Source organism: Lissotriton helveticus, chromosome 2_1 (assembly GCF_964261635.1).
Source record: "Lissotriton helveticus chromosome 2_1, aLisHel1.1, whole genome shotgun sequence".
NCBI classification, from domain to species: domain Eukaryota; kingdom Metazoa; phylum Chordata; class Amphibia; order Caudata; family Salamandridae; genus Lissotriton; species Lissotriton helveticus.
The window spans coordinates 605,408,143-605,425,181 of record NC_136059.1 but is presented as its reverse complement, the minus strand read 5'-3'; the positions used below and the strand labels follow the sequence as shown (position 1 = coordinate 605,425,181).

Below are 17,039 nucleotides of genomic sequence, written 5' to 3'. Positions count from 1 at the left end.
GTGTGTGGCTCTGTGTGTGTTTGGGGGGGCTCTGTTGGTGTGTGTGGGTCTGTGTGTGGGTCTGTGTGTGTGTTGGGGTCTGTGTGTTTTTGTGTGGCATTTGCCAGAGATTAAACTATTGGCATTGTAAATGACAATGCCATTTATTTATCTGTTTTCAAAACCAACACATAAATACAAATTTTGTCATTTACAATGCCAATAGCTCAAACTTTTCAAAAGGCGAAACCATTGCATTGTAAATGCTTGTTCCAAATTGTGCTGGCTGCCGGAACATTCAGCCATCTTGGAATCTTTGCAGGCTGATCTTCTTGAATCTAAATTCTTGTCGACTCGTGATAACCACACCAACCTGGTGATTAGAAATGTGTCAGGTGCGGTGGGTTTCACATACCTCACTTTTAATGAGGGTAACACAGTCCCTATCGCTTACCTTTACCCTTTCCAGTAGCGGAATCCAATTCGGCAGTTTGGCTCATCCATGGGATGATAACTCTACCTTTTTCCCTTTTCAAATTTGAGTCCTGCACGAAACACTATGTGATAGGCAGGCTTGAGCCCCTGGGTGGAGCTTATCATGAGGTTTGGAATTTCCCGTTCACATATAGGTGTTTGAGGGATGGAAAGGAAGTTTATTTAAATGGTGAAGATTGCACTACGACACCAGATCATTCATTAACATGCAGAAATATTCAATTGCATGGTTCTTGTAATGTGCTTGCACCGAACTTAGGCTGCATGCTAAAGGGTACTCCAGTTCTGGCCATTACACCGACGTTCACATTGCTTGCAAACTGTAGTTATTTGTTACTAAATAATGAAGAGTGTTGAGAGATGCATGCGGGAATTCCTTATATCGTTACGGTTTCCCAGCGTGTAATTTGCTGCAAGAATGTGTTGTTCCCTCCTCCGCATGGCAGGCTCGATATTTTCATCTGGCCCTCTATTCCGACCTTGAAAGCAGAGTTCAACAAGATGAGTCGAATAAGAGCTCTTTTGTCCCAGAAGGAAGTCCCCCTTACATCTGCGCGTGAGACATTCGTCCTTCACGTTGCAAATACTCGAACTGAAGTGAATGCCTTATTAAACACAGACCTGCCCCTGCATTTCGTTGCTTTGATTCACACAATCTTAAATGCCTCCTCGACCACTGGCCTGGCACATTTTTTTAAAGTAGTATGTTCTGGCCTTGTTACCTCATTTCAAACTATATTTGGTGTTTTCCCCTTTCCCAGGCCACAGAGAGCACTGGACAGGGAGAGGAAAGCTGCCTCGATGTGCGGTCGTTCAGCGATGATCAGCTGTGGCCCCTCCTTGACCCTCTGCCCTGCCAAGCAATCACGCTGATTGTGGGCTGGGGAGGGGTGATTCTGTGCCTGAATCGGCCTACCAAGGGCCAGGTGTTGCTCAGGCCATTGAGCCATTTTCTCCTCGCCCTCCTTGGGGCCCACGCAGCCCTGAAACTGTGTTTGCATTTACACATCACCTACAGCTCTTCTCATTCAGGGCATAGTGGGCAAGGAAGAATGGGTCTCTCTGTGGGGGCCAGATAATGTTGGGAACTGGCACCATCTTCACCTTGCCTTCCCTCACCTCCATGGATAGCCCAGCAGCTGTGTTTTTTGCTTTATCCCCTCTCCTGCCAGGCCATTGCCCTGAGGCAGTGAAGGGCTAGGGAGGGCTGAGTAATTTACAAATAGCTGGAGCCTCGCTGTTTTTCAGGTGGTCCTGCGCTGGAGGGCTGGGGAATAATTTTTTAGGAGAAAGGGGCCTCACTGTTTTTCAGGTGCTCCTGCGCTGGAGGGCTGGGGAATCATTTTGTAATAGAAAGGTGCCTCACTGTTTTTCAGGTGCTCCTACCCTGGAGGGCAGGGGAATAATTTTGTAGTAGAAAGGGGCCTCGCTGTTTTTCAGTTGCTCAGCTTGTCCTGGTGTCCTTCCCAAGAAAAATATCCTCCCACATACATTGCTTGTGTTTCATGAAAGAGCACGCCTGTGAATGTGGGCCACGCCCAGCGAATGTGGGCCATTGTTTTCGTCAGTGCCCAGGCTAAATTGTGATCCCAATCCGACCCTGGTGTCCAGTGCCCCAGTTGTGGACCTGGATGGATTCCACGCTGCAGGGTATCTCTTCACACAACACAACAGTTAGTATGAGAAAGGACAGTCAGTGTTCACAGATCTTTCCCTGGTTGTCTTCATTCCTGGAAAAAGTCAAGAGATATACTACTTAACCGGGAGCACTAAATAATTTTACAAGGTGGGAAAGGGGAGGAACCATCTGCTAAATCCGTTGGGGTATGGGGGAATCAGTTTCTCAAAGGGATCAATATTTTCTACGTGTATGAATAAAAAAAGTTTAACAGTTAATCGTGTGTTATATTTACATATACAGTAATATGGAATTGGTCATTACTGAATAGATAAATAAGTAATATTAGGAAACTGCGACATTCACAGTTTCTGAGGAGCACTCCTGGCACTCCTAATGAATTCCTTAAAAGTCAGATATTAATGCAAAATTCTCGCATAAACCAAGAAGTGCAAATACATAACTTTGCTGCCAGTACTGTGGTGAATCGGGCTACTAGCTCATAACCTCCCTTCCTGCAGACATATGGGATATTTACTACCCCCATATCTGAAGACAAACATGCATTAGTGACCATCACAATTAGCGACTTGGGTTTGTCCCTCGGTCCACCTACATCCCCTTTCCTTCCATTCGTTAACAACTAAAGAGTGAGCAAGTACTTTGGATGGTCCATATAGGTAAGGAGAATGAAACACAAACTGTGTGTCTGAATAGAAAACATGTACATTTGTGGTCTTTTACTGTGATGCAATGGTTACCACTATAACAACTGAAAATATCATCTAGAATGGGTAAAACTTCTGATTGTGAATGAGTGAGTTTCTGTGTATTATTATCAGATAAAGAAATGAAAATGGAAATCATTTATGGGGAAAAATATGTACTGTGACACTGGACATGTGGAAATAAAAGTGGGCTCACATCATGTACTTCTCTCTTGAATATCTAAAAAGTCGGCAAACTTTATTTGCTCTTCTCCTTACAGCTTAAAATATTAACAAGATGCCAATTAAATTTGCTCAATGTTTTGCTATAGGGCAAAAGTTGTTGTACATTAAGGGAGTTTAAGCTATTTCTTAGTTTTTTGGAATGTTTTTATTTGTTTTAAACGAAATATCAACATGCATCACACCATACATAACATTACACATCTTTAAAAGAAGAGGGCAGAATGATGCCCCATATCTACCCTGTCCCAGCTACTGCCCCTCCTAGAGACCAATATCATGCCTACTAACCCTTGTGGTCAACTGCACTTTATGAGGTAAATATTCAGTCTTTGATACGGCCAAAATAAATTTCGATGGTGAGGATTCTGTGTCTGAGGTTACAGGATCTTCTGCCATCCCATACCATGACCTTTATTTGCCAAGACCTTCTCAAGCTTCCTAGGGCAGACTCTCCCTCTATACACCACCCACTACGCCTTCAGTATGGGTAGTGTTCTTCATTCCTAGTCATGCAAGAAGTAAAAATGGCACACACTTTGTTTGGTCAATTTTAAGCAGCAAGTTAAGCACTATCTGTTACAGACTTCTACTGTTATGTAGATGCCATCAGTAAAGAATCCTCATATGGCTCCCACACAGTATGGTTAAAGAACCGTTTGGACAGTGTGCTGCAGTGGGTGCCCTGGAAATGCTAACATGATTAGTGTGGAAGTGATCATCGATGCGAAACCTATACACTGAATTCCTTCACACTGTACTTTAATCTGTATAGCTACAGTACAGTCAGGATTAAACCAAGTTCAAAAATCATCTTATCTGCCATGAACAAGGTGAAAATCACCAGCAATTATTGACTTGTTTATTTTAAAGGATGGTCAACACACCAGATATTCAAACCAAAATAACCTAATAGAGTCTGCTAATAAGAGTCTGCTAATTAAGTTTAAGTTTAACATACCCTTTGTGTTATATGGTCGTGTATTGACTCAGAACAATCAGACTTCTTCTTGCATAGAATTCCTCCACCATCTTTGTGCTGATCTAAAGAATCTACTTTTGCACCTTGAAAAGGGGCTTCCTCCACTCCAAATGAGTGCTCCGGTGCACTGCAGAACGCCCTCAGTTGGCTCAATGTTTTCGGCGACATTTTGTTTGTCTCAAAATTCTTTACACCTGTAACAGAGCAGCAGAAAATAAGTACAATTTAAAGGTTACTACAAGGCTTTTGCAGGAGAAATATAAAAACCAGTAAAGCAGCCAGGTTCTACTTCATTATCAGGGTGTTTGAAAAAGATGTTCAAGCATTTTAAAGTGCGGTGATTAGTGGCAGAATTGGGTCAGAACATTGATTTTCTGCATTCCAAGAGTGCTAGCAACCAGAATGTGACCTGCGGGGGGTGGTGGGGGCTCTGAACATACGCCTTACTATTTAGCTGTCAGATTCATTAACTGTTAGTTCAGACAGCAAATGTTCAACCTGGAAATGCTACTGTATTTTCTATTTCCTATAATCATGCAAGAAACGTATTTACTTTGGTATCGTCAGTGTACCAATTTGTTCCCCCCTCTTTTGCCAATTGTTCTCCCTCCGAAAAAATGTCAAGTAATGTTGCCATTCTTTGGGCAGATTCTTCGACACAATAGCGTATTCAGGCCTTCACGTCGTATTGTTGCGGTCTGTTGGTGCCAGTTCACCCAACTTCTCTGCAGCACAACACCAATCCATATCCCGCTCCCATTCTTTCACTGTTGAAACTTGAGCTGTCCCCATAGTCGAGCTATGTTCCTTTTTGCCACCATGTCGGTTAACATCAGCCATATTTTTGTTTATCATGATCAATCCACTCCTGTTGTTACTGTTAATATTCGCCACTTGGCCTCTATTGGTACTCCCTGGTCTAACACTTTGGACATCTCTTTTGTTGTCCCCTTCCGAAATCTCTGCAAAGCGGGGCAGCTCCACAACATATGAAGAAAGGTGCCTTCTCCATTACAACCTCTCATCCAGTCTTCTTTTTCCAGGGGTCCCACATCCCTCTCCCATAGTTCCCTAAGGTTTATAAACAGATCCGGAGTGTTAGTAATTATTTTCTTGTATATTAGGGAGGTTGCTTTTTCCGGTTTGGATCTGCTATGAGTCTATCCTCCATTGGTGAGTGTTCAGGTATACTTTCTCCCATTTTTATGTGTACTGTTAGGGCATGCCTCAACTGCACATATTTAAATCTTTCTGTGTCCGACAGTTGGTATTCTTTCTGCTCACCACTTCCTGGCCTTTCCACACATCTCCCAACGATTCTATACCCAGGAGTTGTCAAACCCGGAAACCTTAAAACTTTCGCACTTCCCTCCCCTGCCCACAAGGAGTCTTCGCTCTTTCAATCTGTCTTCCCACCCTAGAAATGTTGTCGCCTCTTTCCATATCCTGACTGTTGTTTGTGTGTGAGTTGGCAGCCCTCCAATAGGCCTCTTGCTATATATAGCATCCTGGTAGACCTTTGCCCCATCAAAGCGGCCTCTCTGTGGTTAGCCTAACGATATCCTGGGGTTCCCCCCATCCCATAGAAGCTGCCGCAGTTCCCCATCCATTATTTGGAAGTATTTCGCTGGCATTCTGTACGGAGTATTTGATAAGATATATAACAGGTGTGGCAAGGCCATCATCTTAAAAATTGCCCCTCAGCCCACCAGTAAGAGCGGTTGTTTCCTCCAATGTGCCAATGTGCCACATCCCCTTTTAGCTTTTGCAATTGGGGAATCAGGTTGTCCTGTCTAAACTCACCTTCTGTCTTTGTAATCATTATTCCGAAATATTTAAACTAGGTCTTTATTGGAAGTGCACTCCTCATGGCTGACAAGACTGGTATCCCTCCTGCCAATACAAATATTAATTATTTTGTCCCGTGTATTCGGTAACCCGAGTAGCCCCCAAACAATTGAAATTGCAGTAATTATACCGAGCATATGTTAACAGTCTTGCCCTCCCACTTCCCAGTTCGGGCTACATATCTGCCTAGTTGATCACGCCAAACCTTTTGGGGGAGTAATGGCAACACTGATTTTATTAGTATACCTACCCCTCTGGACCCTGAGGTGAATCCCAAATGTGACAACAGTTTGTACCAGAGTCTATCTAGGGCCTTGCACGAGTTACCCATTAGATGTGTTTCTTGTAATAGCACAACATCAGGAGTATGTCTGCGAATGTATTACATCACCATCATCCGCTTAATTGTATTACCCGGTCCATTAACATTCCAGGTTATGAGCGTCTGTTTACGTCCGGTGGGGGTGTGCCCTTTGGGCTGTATTGGGCTCCGTTTCTCAGTGTTTTTCTCTGCCATTGGCACACCTAGGTGTAGGTATGTGCAGCTTACGTAACATGTATTTGCCTTCACCCCGGGGATCTGTATTCTGTTCACCCTACCCATTCTTACCCTACAGTAACTTATAGTGTCTATGCATTGAATACTGAAAACAAACAACAAACATTTTTGTAACCCCCAACTCTGTAACTCCCACCTCCCTGCTACCCTGCACAGTGAACAGTGGAGGCGCTTTTAAAGAGCACGCAGTAGAGTCAGCGGCCCCTCCTACTAGGTGCGATCATGCAGGGGATTTTGGGGCAACAAATCCCAACACAGCAGCATTCATCAAGGAGAGTCCCCTTCATTCATTCGACTAGATGTTTTCGTGGCACTGGCTTTTACTCAGTAAACTGCGACCCTGCCTGCTGACAAGAGTCTTTCGTATGTTTAACAACAATAGAAAGGTAGAGGGCTTCACAAAGGAATAATCCTTACTTCTGACAGCCAAGAACCACCAGGCATATCCAGACTTGACAGGTTGCAACACCAACCTATACGGTTTCCTATTTTAACTATGGAGATCCAAGCCTGGACATGGCCAAACTCCTACAGCAACAGAGGTTAGGGGAAGAGTGCACCTAGGACAGCATGTGCCTGTTCATAAGAGTCAACTACAAATCAACTAGAGCAGTAGGCGGATTAAGGCACAAAGGTTGTGCCTTTGGTGGAGGGGGGGTGTAATTCAGCTACGTTGGTAGGGAGGAACATTAGTCAAGTGGTGAGCCTCGATAATAACGGCAGAGATAAATGGAGTCTGTGTAAGGGAAGCCAGAGTGTTTAGGAATGAAACTAAACTCTCATGCAGGTGTTGTGAAGGATATAGTCCAAGAAGAAGCTTGGAAAAGAGAATAAGACATTGAAGAGAAGGTGGAAAGAAACCAACCACTCAAGTCTCTAAAGGAGGATACCATAAATTTGGCTTCATAACAACAATATTCGAGTGGGTGTCCTCACTAATGTTTACCAGTTTCACCACTGCTTTTCCAACCAAAGAGGACTCAGGGTAACAGCCCTGGTCACAGTCGGTCATGGACCCTCTCTAAATTTTTATTTATTTACTTTCACTTTACTCAATGGACACCTTCTCCTTCATTCCCTAGCATAGTGTAAATATATATTTTTTTAAATTGGAGTTAAAAAAGCCAACGTGACCTAACTTACACCACTTTCCTAAGCTTTAGTTTCCCCCTAGAACATTCTTTGCAAAGCCTGCGTAATTTTATGTTGCTAATTTCTTCTTAATTGATTTGTTGTTTATTTGTGCAGTTTTTAAAGATGTAAATGTTGATCGCATGGTGCTAAGCTCCACCCTTTTATGAATTTTTGCACAAATCAAATAAAAATTACCTATCTATCACTGCCTTTCCAAACCAAATATTTATTAAAATATTATGACTTTTGATGTCTATGTAAAGAAAGGTTCTTTCTTGCTATATCAGTTTGCAAAAGATATTGAGGGAATATAGGTATTTGGTCGTTTTATTTGCCATACATAATGAACACAAGCACATTACATTAGCTTTCAAGACCACCAACATTTCCTAAGAAAACAAATATCAACTGAAACAGCATGAGAGTTATTCCTAGCTCACCTCGGCCACTTAAAATTTCAATGCCACTTGCTGTGTCTCCGTTATCTGAATCAGACTTAGCTCGCTTATTAATCGGCTCGTCATTTTCACAAATTCTCTTCTTTTTCTTGTCACCTAGGCAATCCTAAAAAGACACAAAAACAATCTTAATTTAAAAGTAATTTTCGTCACTGAACTATAGTTACAACGGCTGGGCCAGAGAGCAAAACCAAAAACACCAAGTTGGAAAGAACATTACTAAATATTGTGAGCTTCCAAAGAAACAGGCCTAACTTTTTTATTTAACATAATGTAAAAAGCTTATAAATATGGTGTTCTTTATATTACTGTCAGCCATGCATTGAAGCATCTGGGCACGTTTAAGTGTGTAGAATAAGTGAAGCAAGTGCTCCTCATATCACAGGTTGAAGAAGCATGTGGCCTTACTGGAAGCAATCATGGTTAAAGATAAAACAATCTCCAAACAAGAGAAAGTCCACAGATTACAAAGTGGCATCAGAATCCTAGAAGGCACGTCAATGATCCATCCTGGAGTAGTGGATCTAAAGAAGGAAACCTCTGCCTCTTCTAAAATAATCTTTTGAGCTACTCAAGACTTGAGAGATGCCCTTGAGGTAAAATTAAGCCACATGGGGACAGAGAGTGCAGTCATGTGAAAGTATCTGCGTAATGCAGTTGATTGGGCCTTGGGGGAGGGGGACTAGGCTGAATTGAAGAACAAGAAGATATGCCTAAAGAACTCCAAAACACAATTTGTCAACTGAAATCGATAACAGGAGAGCTGAATTTAAAAGCAGAGGGTGTGGAAGGTTAATCCCACCACAGAAACCTGTGATTTGTGGGTCTACCATAAGGAGGGGAAGTGCAACATTCCAATATTTTCCTGGAAACTTGGCTTAAACTTTTTTTCTTTTACAGGAGGAGTCGATCTCTTCATGGTTGGTGATTGAATAGCCACACCCCTCCCTCAATGCAAAACCACCCCCTTCGTCCCTTCCAGGCTGCTAATCACACGCTTCTTAAACTACAGAGATCAGGAATAGGTCCTACAGACGGTGCATGATTTGGGAGAGGTGCAATATGAGTCATAGAAAATCCTGCTATTTCCAGATTACACAAGACAGGTCCAGAAGCACTGAAAACCATTTGAGCACGTAAAGGGAAAAATTAAAGTGATGGAATTTAAAGACATGCTCCTTCCTATATGCAGCAATAAATAATCTTCTAGAGTACGATTTACTTTTTATGGTTTTTATGTTTTAAATTTGCAACACAAATATGGCAACGTATGATTAGCTATCGACCACCAGAGCTATGGACTATACGGTTATACCAAGTAAGTCAGAGGTGGAAACTCAACAGTAGGTGCCTCACCAGCTGGTGTCGCATACAAAATATAATGCTAACCAAAAAAGAAAAAGAAAAAACTTGAAAATTGGGGGAACGGGACGACCCCCTCCACATCATATATATGATACAGAAAGCGATACCCAGCAGGACGCCACCTTGCAAAGGCCATCGTGTCCATACCAGGAGTGAAGTCAGGATTGTCCATCAGTGGGGTAAGTGGAGACGGAAAAGTTGTGAGTTCGTGTTTGAGATTAGTAGCGTCCCATACCTCAAGGGGAACCCTAGTAATGTGCGAAGCATCCAAATTATAGGGTCTATGAGGCTTGCGTAAGAAGGGAATTTCCTGTAAAGGTCGCTCTGCTACCACCTGGTCCTGAAACAGCCAGTGCTTCTCTGACTCCCACCGACTCCACTCAACCAGATGGCGCAGTTGGGCGGCTTGGAAGTAGAGCCGCAGATCAGGCACTCCAAGTCCTCCTCCCTCAGGGCAAGCGTCGTTATAGCACGTCTCATTCTCGGTTTCCGACCACTCCAGATGAATTGTGCAAGATCCGACTGTGTCTGTCGTATCCAGCCTTCGGGCGGCCGTAGAGGATTAGTGCGGAAAAGATAAAGAATCTGGGGTAAAATGGTCATTTTGACCGCTGCAATTTTGCCAAGCCATGAGAGGGTGTAATGCTTCCATTGGCCGAGTTCCCGGCGAATCTTCCTGCTCAGAAGCGCATAGTTAGTGGCCACCACTGCAGGGAGAGAGGAGGCTAGTTGAATCCCAAGATATGGGATCATGTCTGTCGCCCATTGAATAGGAAGCAGGTTCTGCAAGTATTCCCGGGTGGGTCTAGACAGGGAGAGATCCAAAGTCATCGATTTGTCCGTATTGACCTTGAATCCTGCCGCCCGAGCGAATGTGTCCAAGTCCGCCAGACATGCCGGCAGTGCACTCCTCGGAGTAGCCAGTGATATCAGCACATCGTCAGCATGTAAACTGATCGTGTGGACATATCCCCCAAATTTTATCCCGGTAACTGCTGGATTCTGCCTCGGTCTCAGAGCCAGGGGCTCCATATAGAGGACAAAGAGGAGGGGCGACAAGGGGCACTCCTGCCTCGTGCCCCTCTCAATGGGGAATCTGAAAGATGTATGCCCGTTCACGCGGACCACAGCTGTAGGGAACTTATAGCAATTGAGGATGTATGTGCGAAACCGTTCCCCCATCCCTGCTCTCTCCAAGACTTGCCCCAGGTAGGGCCAGTGAACGTGATCAAACGCCTTTTCAGTGTAGATAGCAAGCATCATGTACTCCCCCGGGATATGCGTGGCTTTCTCGATGAGATGGTGCACGCGTTTGGTGTTGTCTGACTTCTGGCGCTCGGGAATGAATTCTGCTTGATCCGCGTCTATAAGACCTGGCATATGAAGGGCAAGGCGCACCGCTAGGATTCCGGTATACAATTTAAGATCTACGTTGAGGAGTGAGATTGGGCGATATGCCCCACACTTAGATCTATCCTTCCCGGGCTTGGGAATGACCGCTATGGATGCTTCCAAAAGGTCACTCGGGATCGCCCCAGGGTCAGCGAAAGAATTAAACAGCTTGGTGAGAAGAGGGGCGAGCAGGCCACAGAACGTCTTATAAAAGATAGCCGGGAAGCCATCCGGCCCAGGGGCTTTAGCTGGCTTAAGACGAGAAATGGCTGCGATGACCTCCTCGGTTTGGATATTCCTATCGAGGTGGTCGGCTTGGGCCTGCGTTAGAGCAGGCAAGGTGACTGAGTCCAAAAAAGCAGTCCCATCTGCGCTGTCTAGTGGGGCCCCGGTGTAAAGAGTCGCGTAAAAGTTGCAAAATGTTTCGGCGATCGCCTTGTCCTCCGATACACATATACCATCCGCTCTGCGGATTTCTCGAACATCCTGCTTTTGTCGGGCCTCCCGCAGTCTATGAGCAAGGAGGCGTCCACACCTGTCTCCCCCAGTGTAGTAAGAGTGTTTTAATCATAGCGCAAATTCTGCCCTATCTTGATCAAGCGCCGCTAGCTGATGGCGCGCGGCCTTAAGCGGTCTCCATACTCGAGGGGCTCCCGCACTCTGATGTATTCACTCCAATTCCCTAGTTTGTTGTGTAAGGTCCTCCCTCTTACGCTTACGCTCAGCATTACCTGCGGTAGAGATAGCAATAAACTCCCCCCTTAGGACTGCTTTCAGCCTGAGAGCTGACTCAGTCCTCAATTATGGCGGCGGCTAGGTCCGTCCCCTCGCGGGCGGCAAACTCTAGGCCCGGCTCCATGGTAAGCTCCCGTCGCCGTAGGGCTTCCTCACACCTCCCTCCGGCAATAGGCTGCTGCATGTCTGGGCAGTACACAAATAAAGGTGTAGGGTCCTACAACTGACCAACCTGGACCTCAATACTTGAGAAACAGAACAAAATGGCTGATCAGGATAATTGAAAACAAAGTGTATAACCACACAACCAATGAGTTTTGTGCAGCCAAGGGTTAAGATATTCCCAACAACTTAAGTATTTTTCAAAAAAACTTTTATATTACTCCATAAAAAATGGCATCAAATAGACACTCCGTCACAATAGTTAGTGCAAAAACTTAGAAGAATATATACAAATATATACAACAAATATATGTACATCACATTGAAGGCAACATACACTTGAAAAAATGATGAATGACAATATAATACAATTATTGTGATGACACCAACAACAATATACAATATGAATTCAAAGGCATACGTTTGCAGAATGAACACTTTTTTTACAATTCATTACAGAAATAAACCAGTCCTTTGGTAACAAAACATGTGAACAGGGCGGACACTGAGGTGGAATGGCCTGCCTGTCACACAACACCTGTGAATAGTAATTTATAAGAAATTGCAGGTAGGGCCCACAGGAGTGGTATGAATTTATCCCTAGCTGCACCCTCCGTTCTTAACACAGGCTTGGGGTCAACGCGTTTCGAACCTCGTTTGTTCTAGGTTCTCCTCAGGACGAGGACTGGGTAAAGGGTTACCTGAAAGGGAATATGGGGAAGGTGTCAGCAACTGTATAAAGTATATATATCTGCCAAGATAATACTCCGACTGGCTACCCATAAGTAAGATTACCTTCTCAGCCAACACGTTGACTGCATGGAGAGAAGGGGAAACACCGGAATAATTCTGAAACAACAAAAGGGGGCTTTCAGTACAAGCGTTACATAGGGTTTGTCACGCATGGGTTGAACAGATTAGCAGGTGCCTCGGTCTGGTGAAGTATCAAAATACCTGATTATGGTGTCAAAGGTGCCGCAGTCTGGGGCGCCCTAGGCGAGCTGTGTTATTCAGCACGGACTCACATCATCCCTTACTGGTGTATTATTCAGATGAAGAGGGCTGGGGAGTGAAAATATAGAGTTTACCGGCTCGAACTCTGGGGCTGAAAAAATCGTGCTTTACTGATCAGGCGGGCTTGGAAATGAATAAAGGAAGCGTTTCCTACCTGCACACGTAGTGCGCTGGTCCAGAGGAACGGGCTGCAGTGTTTACTCAAGCTGGCGGGGGGGAATCAATCTCTCGCTGTTCTGCTGAGAACAAACAAAGTCCGTCAGACGGTTGATACCAGGCACTCGTTGTTCCGCATTTCAAGTACGCATAAAAAGCGGCTTGAATAAACTTACTTCAAGCCTTGCGTGGATGAATCCGCGATGTTCGTCTGCCTGTGGGGTCAGATTAGTGAAGCGGCGCCGCCCTGCTGCAGATTACTTAAAGGCACGGCAGCATAAGCGAGTACAGAGGACTGTAAAGGATCATGGTCCTTGTAGTCCACGGTGGGGCAAACGTATACGTTGCCAGGTGTGGGGAACCAAATATCATTTAAATATTGAAATGACTGGGGTCTTTTTGGCATGTCTGGGCAAGCACGACTGCTGGGAAGCGCCAAGCGGATCACCCTACCTTCCTCCATCGGGGGTCGATCGATCGTGAGGCCCAGTCCCGATCCCAGCTCCTACTGCCCACCAGTTGGTTGCTTCACTCCACTCTTTTCGTGCCATCAGCCCGGTCTTCCTCACACTGCCTCACCCTCAGGCGACATGTCCATGCTCAGGTTCATTGGAGACACCATAACGCTGCGGCCGTTCCGGCTCTCCTCCGGTCAGTCTCCCCCTCCAAAGACCAGGGTCCCGGGCCGCTTTCTCTACGCGGCTGGGCCACGGTCCGCCAGGCTTCCGTGCAGTCCGACACTGTCCCCCAGCCGCCGGCCAGGCTCACCAACGCTGCTGAGGCTCACCGGGCTGCTCCGCACCATAGGCCACCTCACGCTCCAGGTTTCTCCACAATGTCCGCTACGCTACCCTATTGGTGGGTCCTCAGACAAGAGCCCCCAGTCGTCTGTGCCTTCTCCGGAAAGGTCAGCGGCCTCAGGGGTCTACACTCGCGTCTCGGCAGACCCTGCACAAAATGGCGGTCCGGGTTCACCTCTCCAACTCCACAGCAGGCTTCTACCACCAGAGGGTCGCCGAAGCGTCAGAATCGCGCCTGCCATGGTGGGAGCTGCAGCCCCGCCGACATCACCAGCGCTCCTCCGCTCTGCGCTGACCTCTCGTCGCCCCGCAGGCCTCTACAGACTCAGCCGACCCCGGCGTCTCCGGTCTCTTCAAGATGACGGCCCCGGCCCGGCTCCCTCGCGTCACCTCCAGCCGCAGCCGCAAGGGGATCACCAGACGGCCGCCGTCCGGACCGCTTCAGTGCAGCTCACCACGCCGGTATCATGTCTCGGGGTCACCGGAGCCTGTAGAAATGCTCAGGCCTCCCGCAGCTCAGTTGCGGCCTCCGGTTTCCCGGGCCTCCTGCTGCTCGGCGGCGGCCGCCGATCACCTCTCCCTGAAAGCCGCCAGAACTACCGGCTCTCAGTCTGCCATCCAAACCGGCCCCTCGGGGGCCGCATCCGCCTCAGTATGCTGCCCCGTAGTTCCAGGGTCACTCCGCTCCGAATATTGGAGCCGACAGCTGCGATAACAGCCAAAAAGCCGGTGCTAAGTCAGGCCGTCGGCGGGAGCTCCGGAGCAGAGCATCTGTTCACGCCTCCATCTTAGCCACGCCCCACGATTTACTTTTTAAACATCTGGAACAAGCCCCGGGTGGAAGAACATGGTGGACAAAAGCATCGAAAGGAAAGAAATTACAAGCTCAATCAGGAAACTACAAAACCCAAACAACAATGATAATCCCACAGAAAATGATAAAAGCTGTGTGAAATGGCTAACAAGAGAGCGCCGGCTGACACTGCAAATGGAGATCATTCGACAGATAACTTGACAGATACAAAGAAACCACTATGATGCATAGCATATCCTCTGAAATTAAAAAAACTGTGCTGGATCTTACGAGTCAATGCACTATGACATGGTATTGCACCAAATTAGAGGAGATTTGCAGGGTCCATAAGACGTTCATGAAGGGCTGGTGCCACTATGGGTGGATATGGGCGAGAAGATATCTCAAATTCCCATCCCTTGGTGCTCCTTAAATAAATATTTATAAAACAATGCAGGTACTAATTCTTAGTTTCGGAAGCAGTTGGACAATTTGTTCAAGGCACAGTGCCCAACCATTTGGTTGTCTTTTGAAATAAATGCTGAGAGGGTGCAAATAATTACAAAAAGTGGGTGGTGATGGACAGAGTATCTGAGTTAATCAGAACACTCCTACCCAGTCAACAGATCAGGGCTTGATCCATCACCGTTTTTTAGCTCACTGCACCATCCCAGTTCAGAACCTGGCTATATGCAAATTAGTCTGTCCCTGGCCCAGTGCATCATGGGAACAGGGCAGACCAAACTACCAAGCCAATTCTTCACTGGAAAGGAAACAAGCTTCCGGGGACCGGTTTCTGGCATTACAGCCGTCTTCGGCCCGGCTTGCTTGAATCCTGATGGTGCAATGAGCAAGGGACTCATGTCTGAGCATACCCTTCCACACTCATGGTGGCCAAAATAATTACAAAAAGGGGGTGGTGGTGATGGACAGAGTATCCGAGTTAATCAGAACACTCCTACCCAGTCAACAGATCAGGGCTTGATCCATCACCGTTTTTTAGCTCACTGCACCATCCCAGTTCAGAACCTGGCTATATGCAAATTAGTCTGTCCCTGGCCCAGTGCATCATGGGAACAGGGCAGACCAAACTACCAAGCCAATTCTTCACTGGAAAGGAAACAAGCTTCCGGGGACCGGTTTCTGGCATTACAGCCGTCTTCGGCCCGGCTTGCTTGAATCCTGATGGTGCAATGAGCAAGGGACTCATGTCTGAGCATACCCTTCCACACTCATGGTGGCCAAAATAATTACAAAAAGGGGGTGGTGATGGACAGAGTATCTGAGTTAATCAGAACACTCCTACCCAGTCAACAGATCAGAGCTTGATCCATCACCGTTTTTTAGCTCACTGCACCATCCCAGTTCAGAACCTGGCTATATGCAAATTAGTCTGTCCCTGGCCCAGTGCATCATGGGAACAGGGCAGACCAAACTACCAAGCCAATTCTTCACTGGAAAGGAAACAAGCTTCCGGGGACCGGTTTCTGGCATTACAGCCGTCTTCGGCCCGGCTTGCTTGAATCCTGATGGTGCAATGAGCAAGGGACTCATGTCTGAGCATACCCTTCCACACTCATGGTGGCCAAAATAATTACAAAAAGGGGGTGGTGATGGACAGAGTATCTGAGTTAATCAGAACACTCCTACCCAGTCAACAGATCAGGGCTTGATCCATCACCGTTTTTTAGCTCACTGCACCATCCCAGTTCAGAACCTGGCTATATGCAAATTAGTCTGTCCCTGGCCCAGTGCATCATGGGAACAGGGCAGACCAAACTACCAAGCCAATTCTTCACTGGAAAGGAAACAAGCTTCCGGGGACCGGTTTCTGGCATTACAGCCGTCTTCGGCCCGGCTTGCTTGAATCCTGATGGTGCAATGAGCAAGGGACTCATGTCTGAGCATACCCTTCCACACTCATGGTGGCCAAAATAATTACAAAAAGGGGGTGCAAAGCACATTTAGCAGTGGGGGTGTGGGCAGTTGTGGCCCATTGTGAGGAGGCTGCAGGGTAGTGGAAGGGTGGAGGGGATATTTCTACAGTTTGTGTCACAGGCTCACATATGAACAGAGTTGGGAAACGTAAAGCACACTAAAATACAACTCACACAGACAGATAATACAGAGAAAAAATAAGATATCAGATAGCCTTACTGTACTCACTTGGAATATGAATGGCTAGGACACAAAACTAAAACTTGGGGGAGGGGTTGGTAACTCAATTACTTGTCAGACATAACCCCGATCTTGTCCTCCAAGAGAAATGCATGGGGGGCACTAAGGCCAGTATGTACGAAACTTCCATTTTGCATATCCTAAATAACGAATCCTAAGAAATCGCTATTTAGGAAATGCAAACCCATTCGTTCCTAGTGGCCTAAAACCCAAACGTATAAATGGTTTTGCATTTCAAAATTTGCAATTTCCCGATAGGAAATCGCATATTTGGAAATGCAAAACCATTTGTACCCATGGGCCTTAAGCCCCCCTTAAACAAAGGGTAAAAAAATATTTTTTTTTACAAATGGGGCTTATGCACAGTGCTCAAATGCCCTCAGGGCAAGGATGTGCTCTGTGGCACTGGAAAAATGCATTT

The 17,039-nt window shown here is 46.1% G+C and overlaps 1 protein-coding gene across 2 annotated transcripts in view; it reads right to left on the bottom strand.

The window, feature by feature from the left end:
* Nucleotides 1–17,039, bottom strand: part of MSH3 (mutS homolog 3) — a 1,953,894-nt gene that overhangs the window by 1,824,888 nt on the left and 111,967 nt on the right. For both annotated transcript variants that reach the window (XM_078675310.1, XM_078675311.1), the window contains exons 2-3: nt 8,006–8,129; nt 4,004–4,218 (exon numbers count right to left, since the gene is read on the bottom strand). In XM_078675310.1, coding sequence (XP_078531436.1) covers nt 4,004–4,218; nt 8,006–8,129 — 339 coding nt within the window. The remainder of the gene's footprint in view (nt 1–4,003; nt 4,219–8,005; nt 8,130–17,039) is intronic.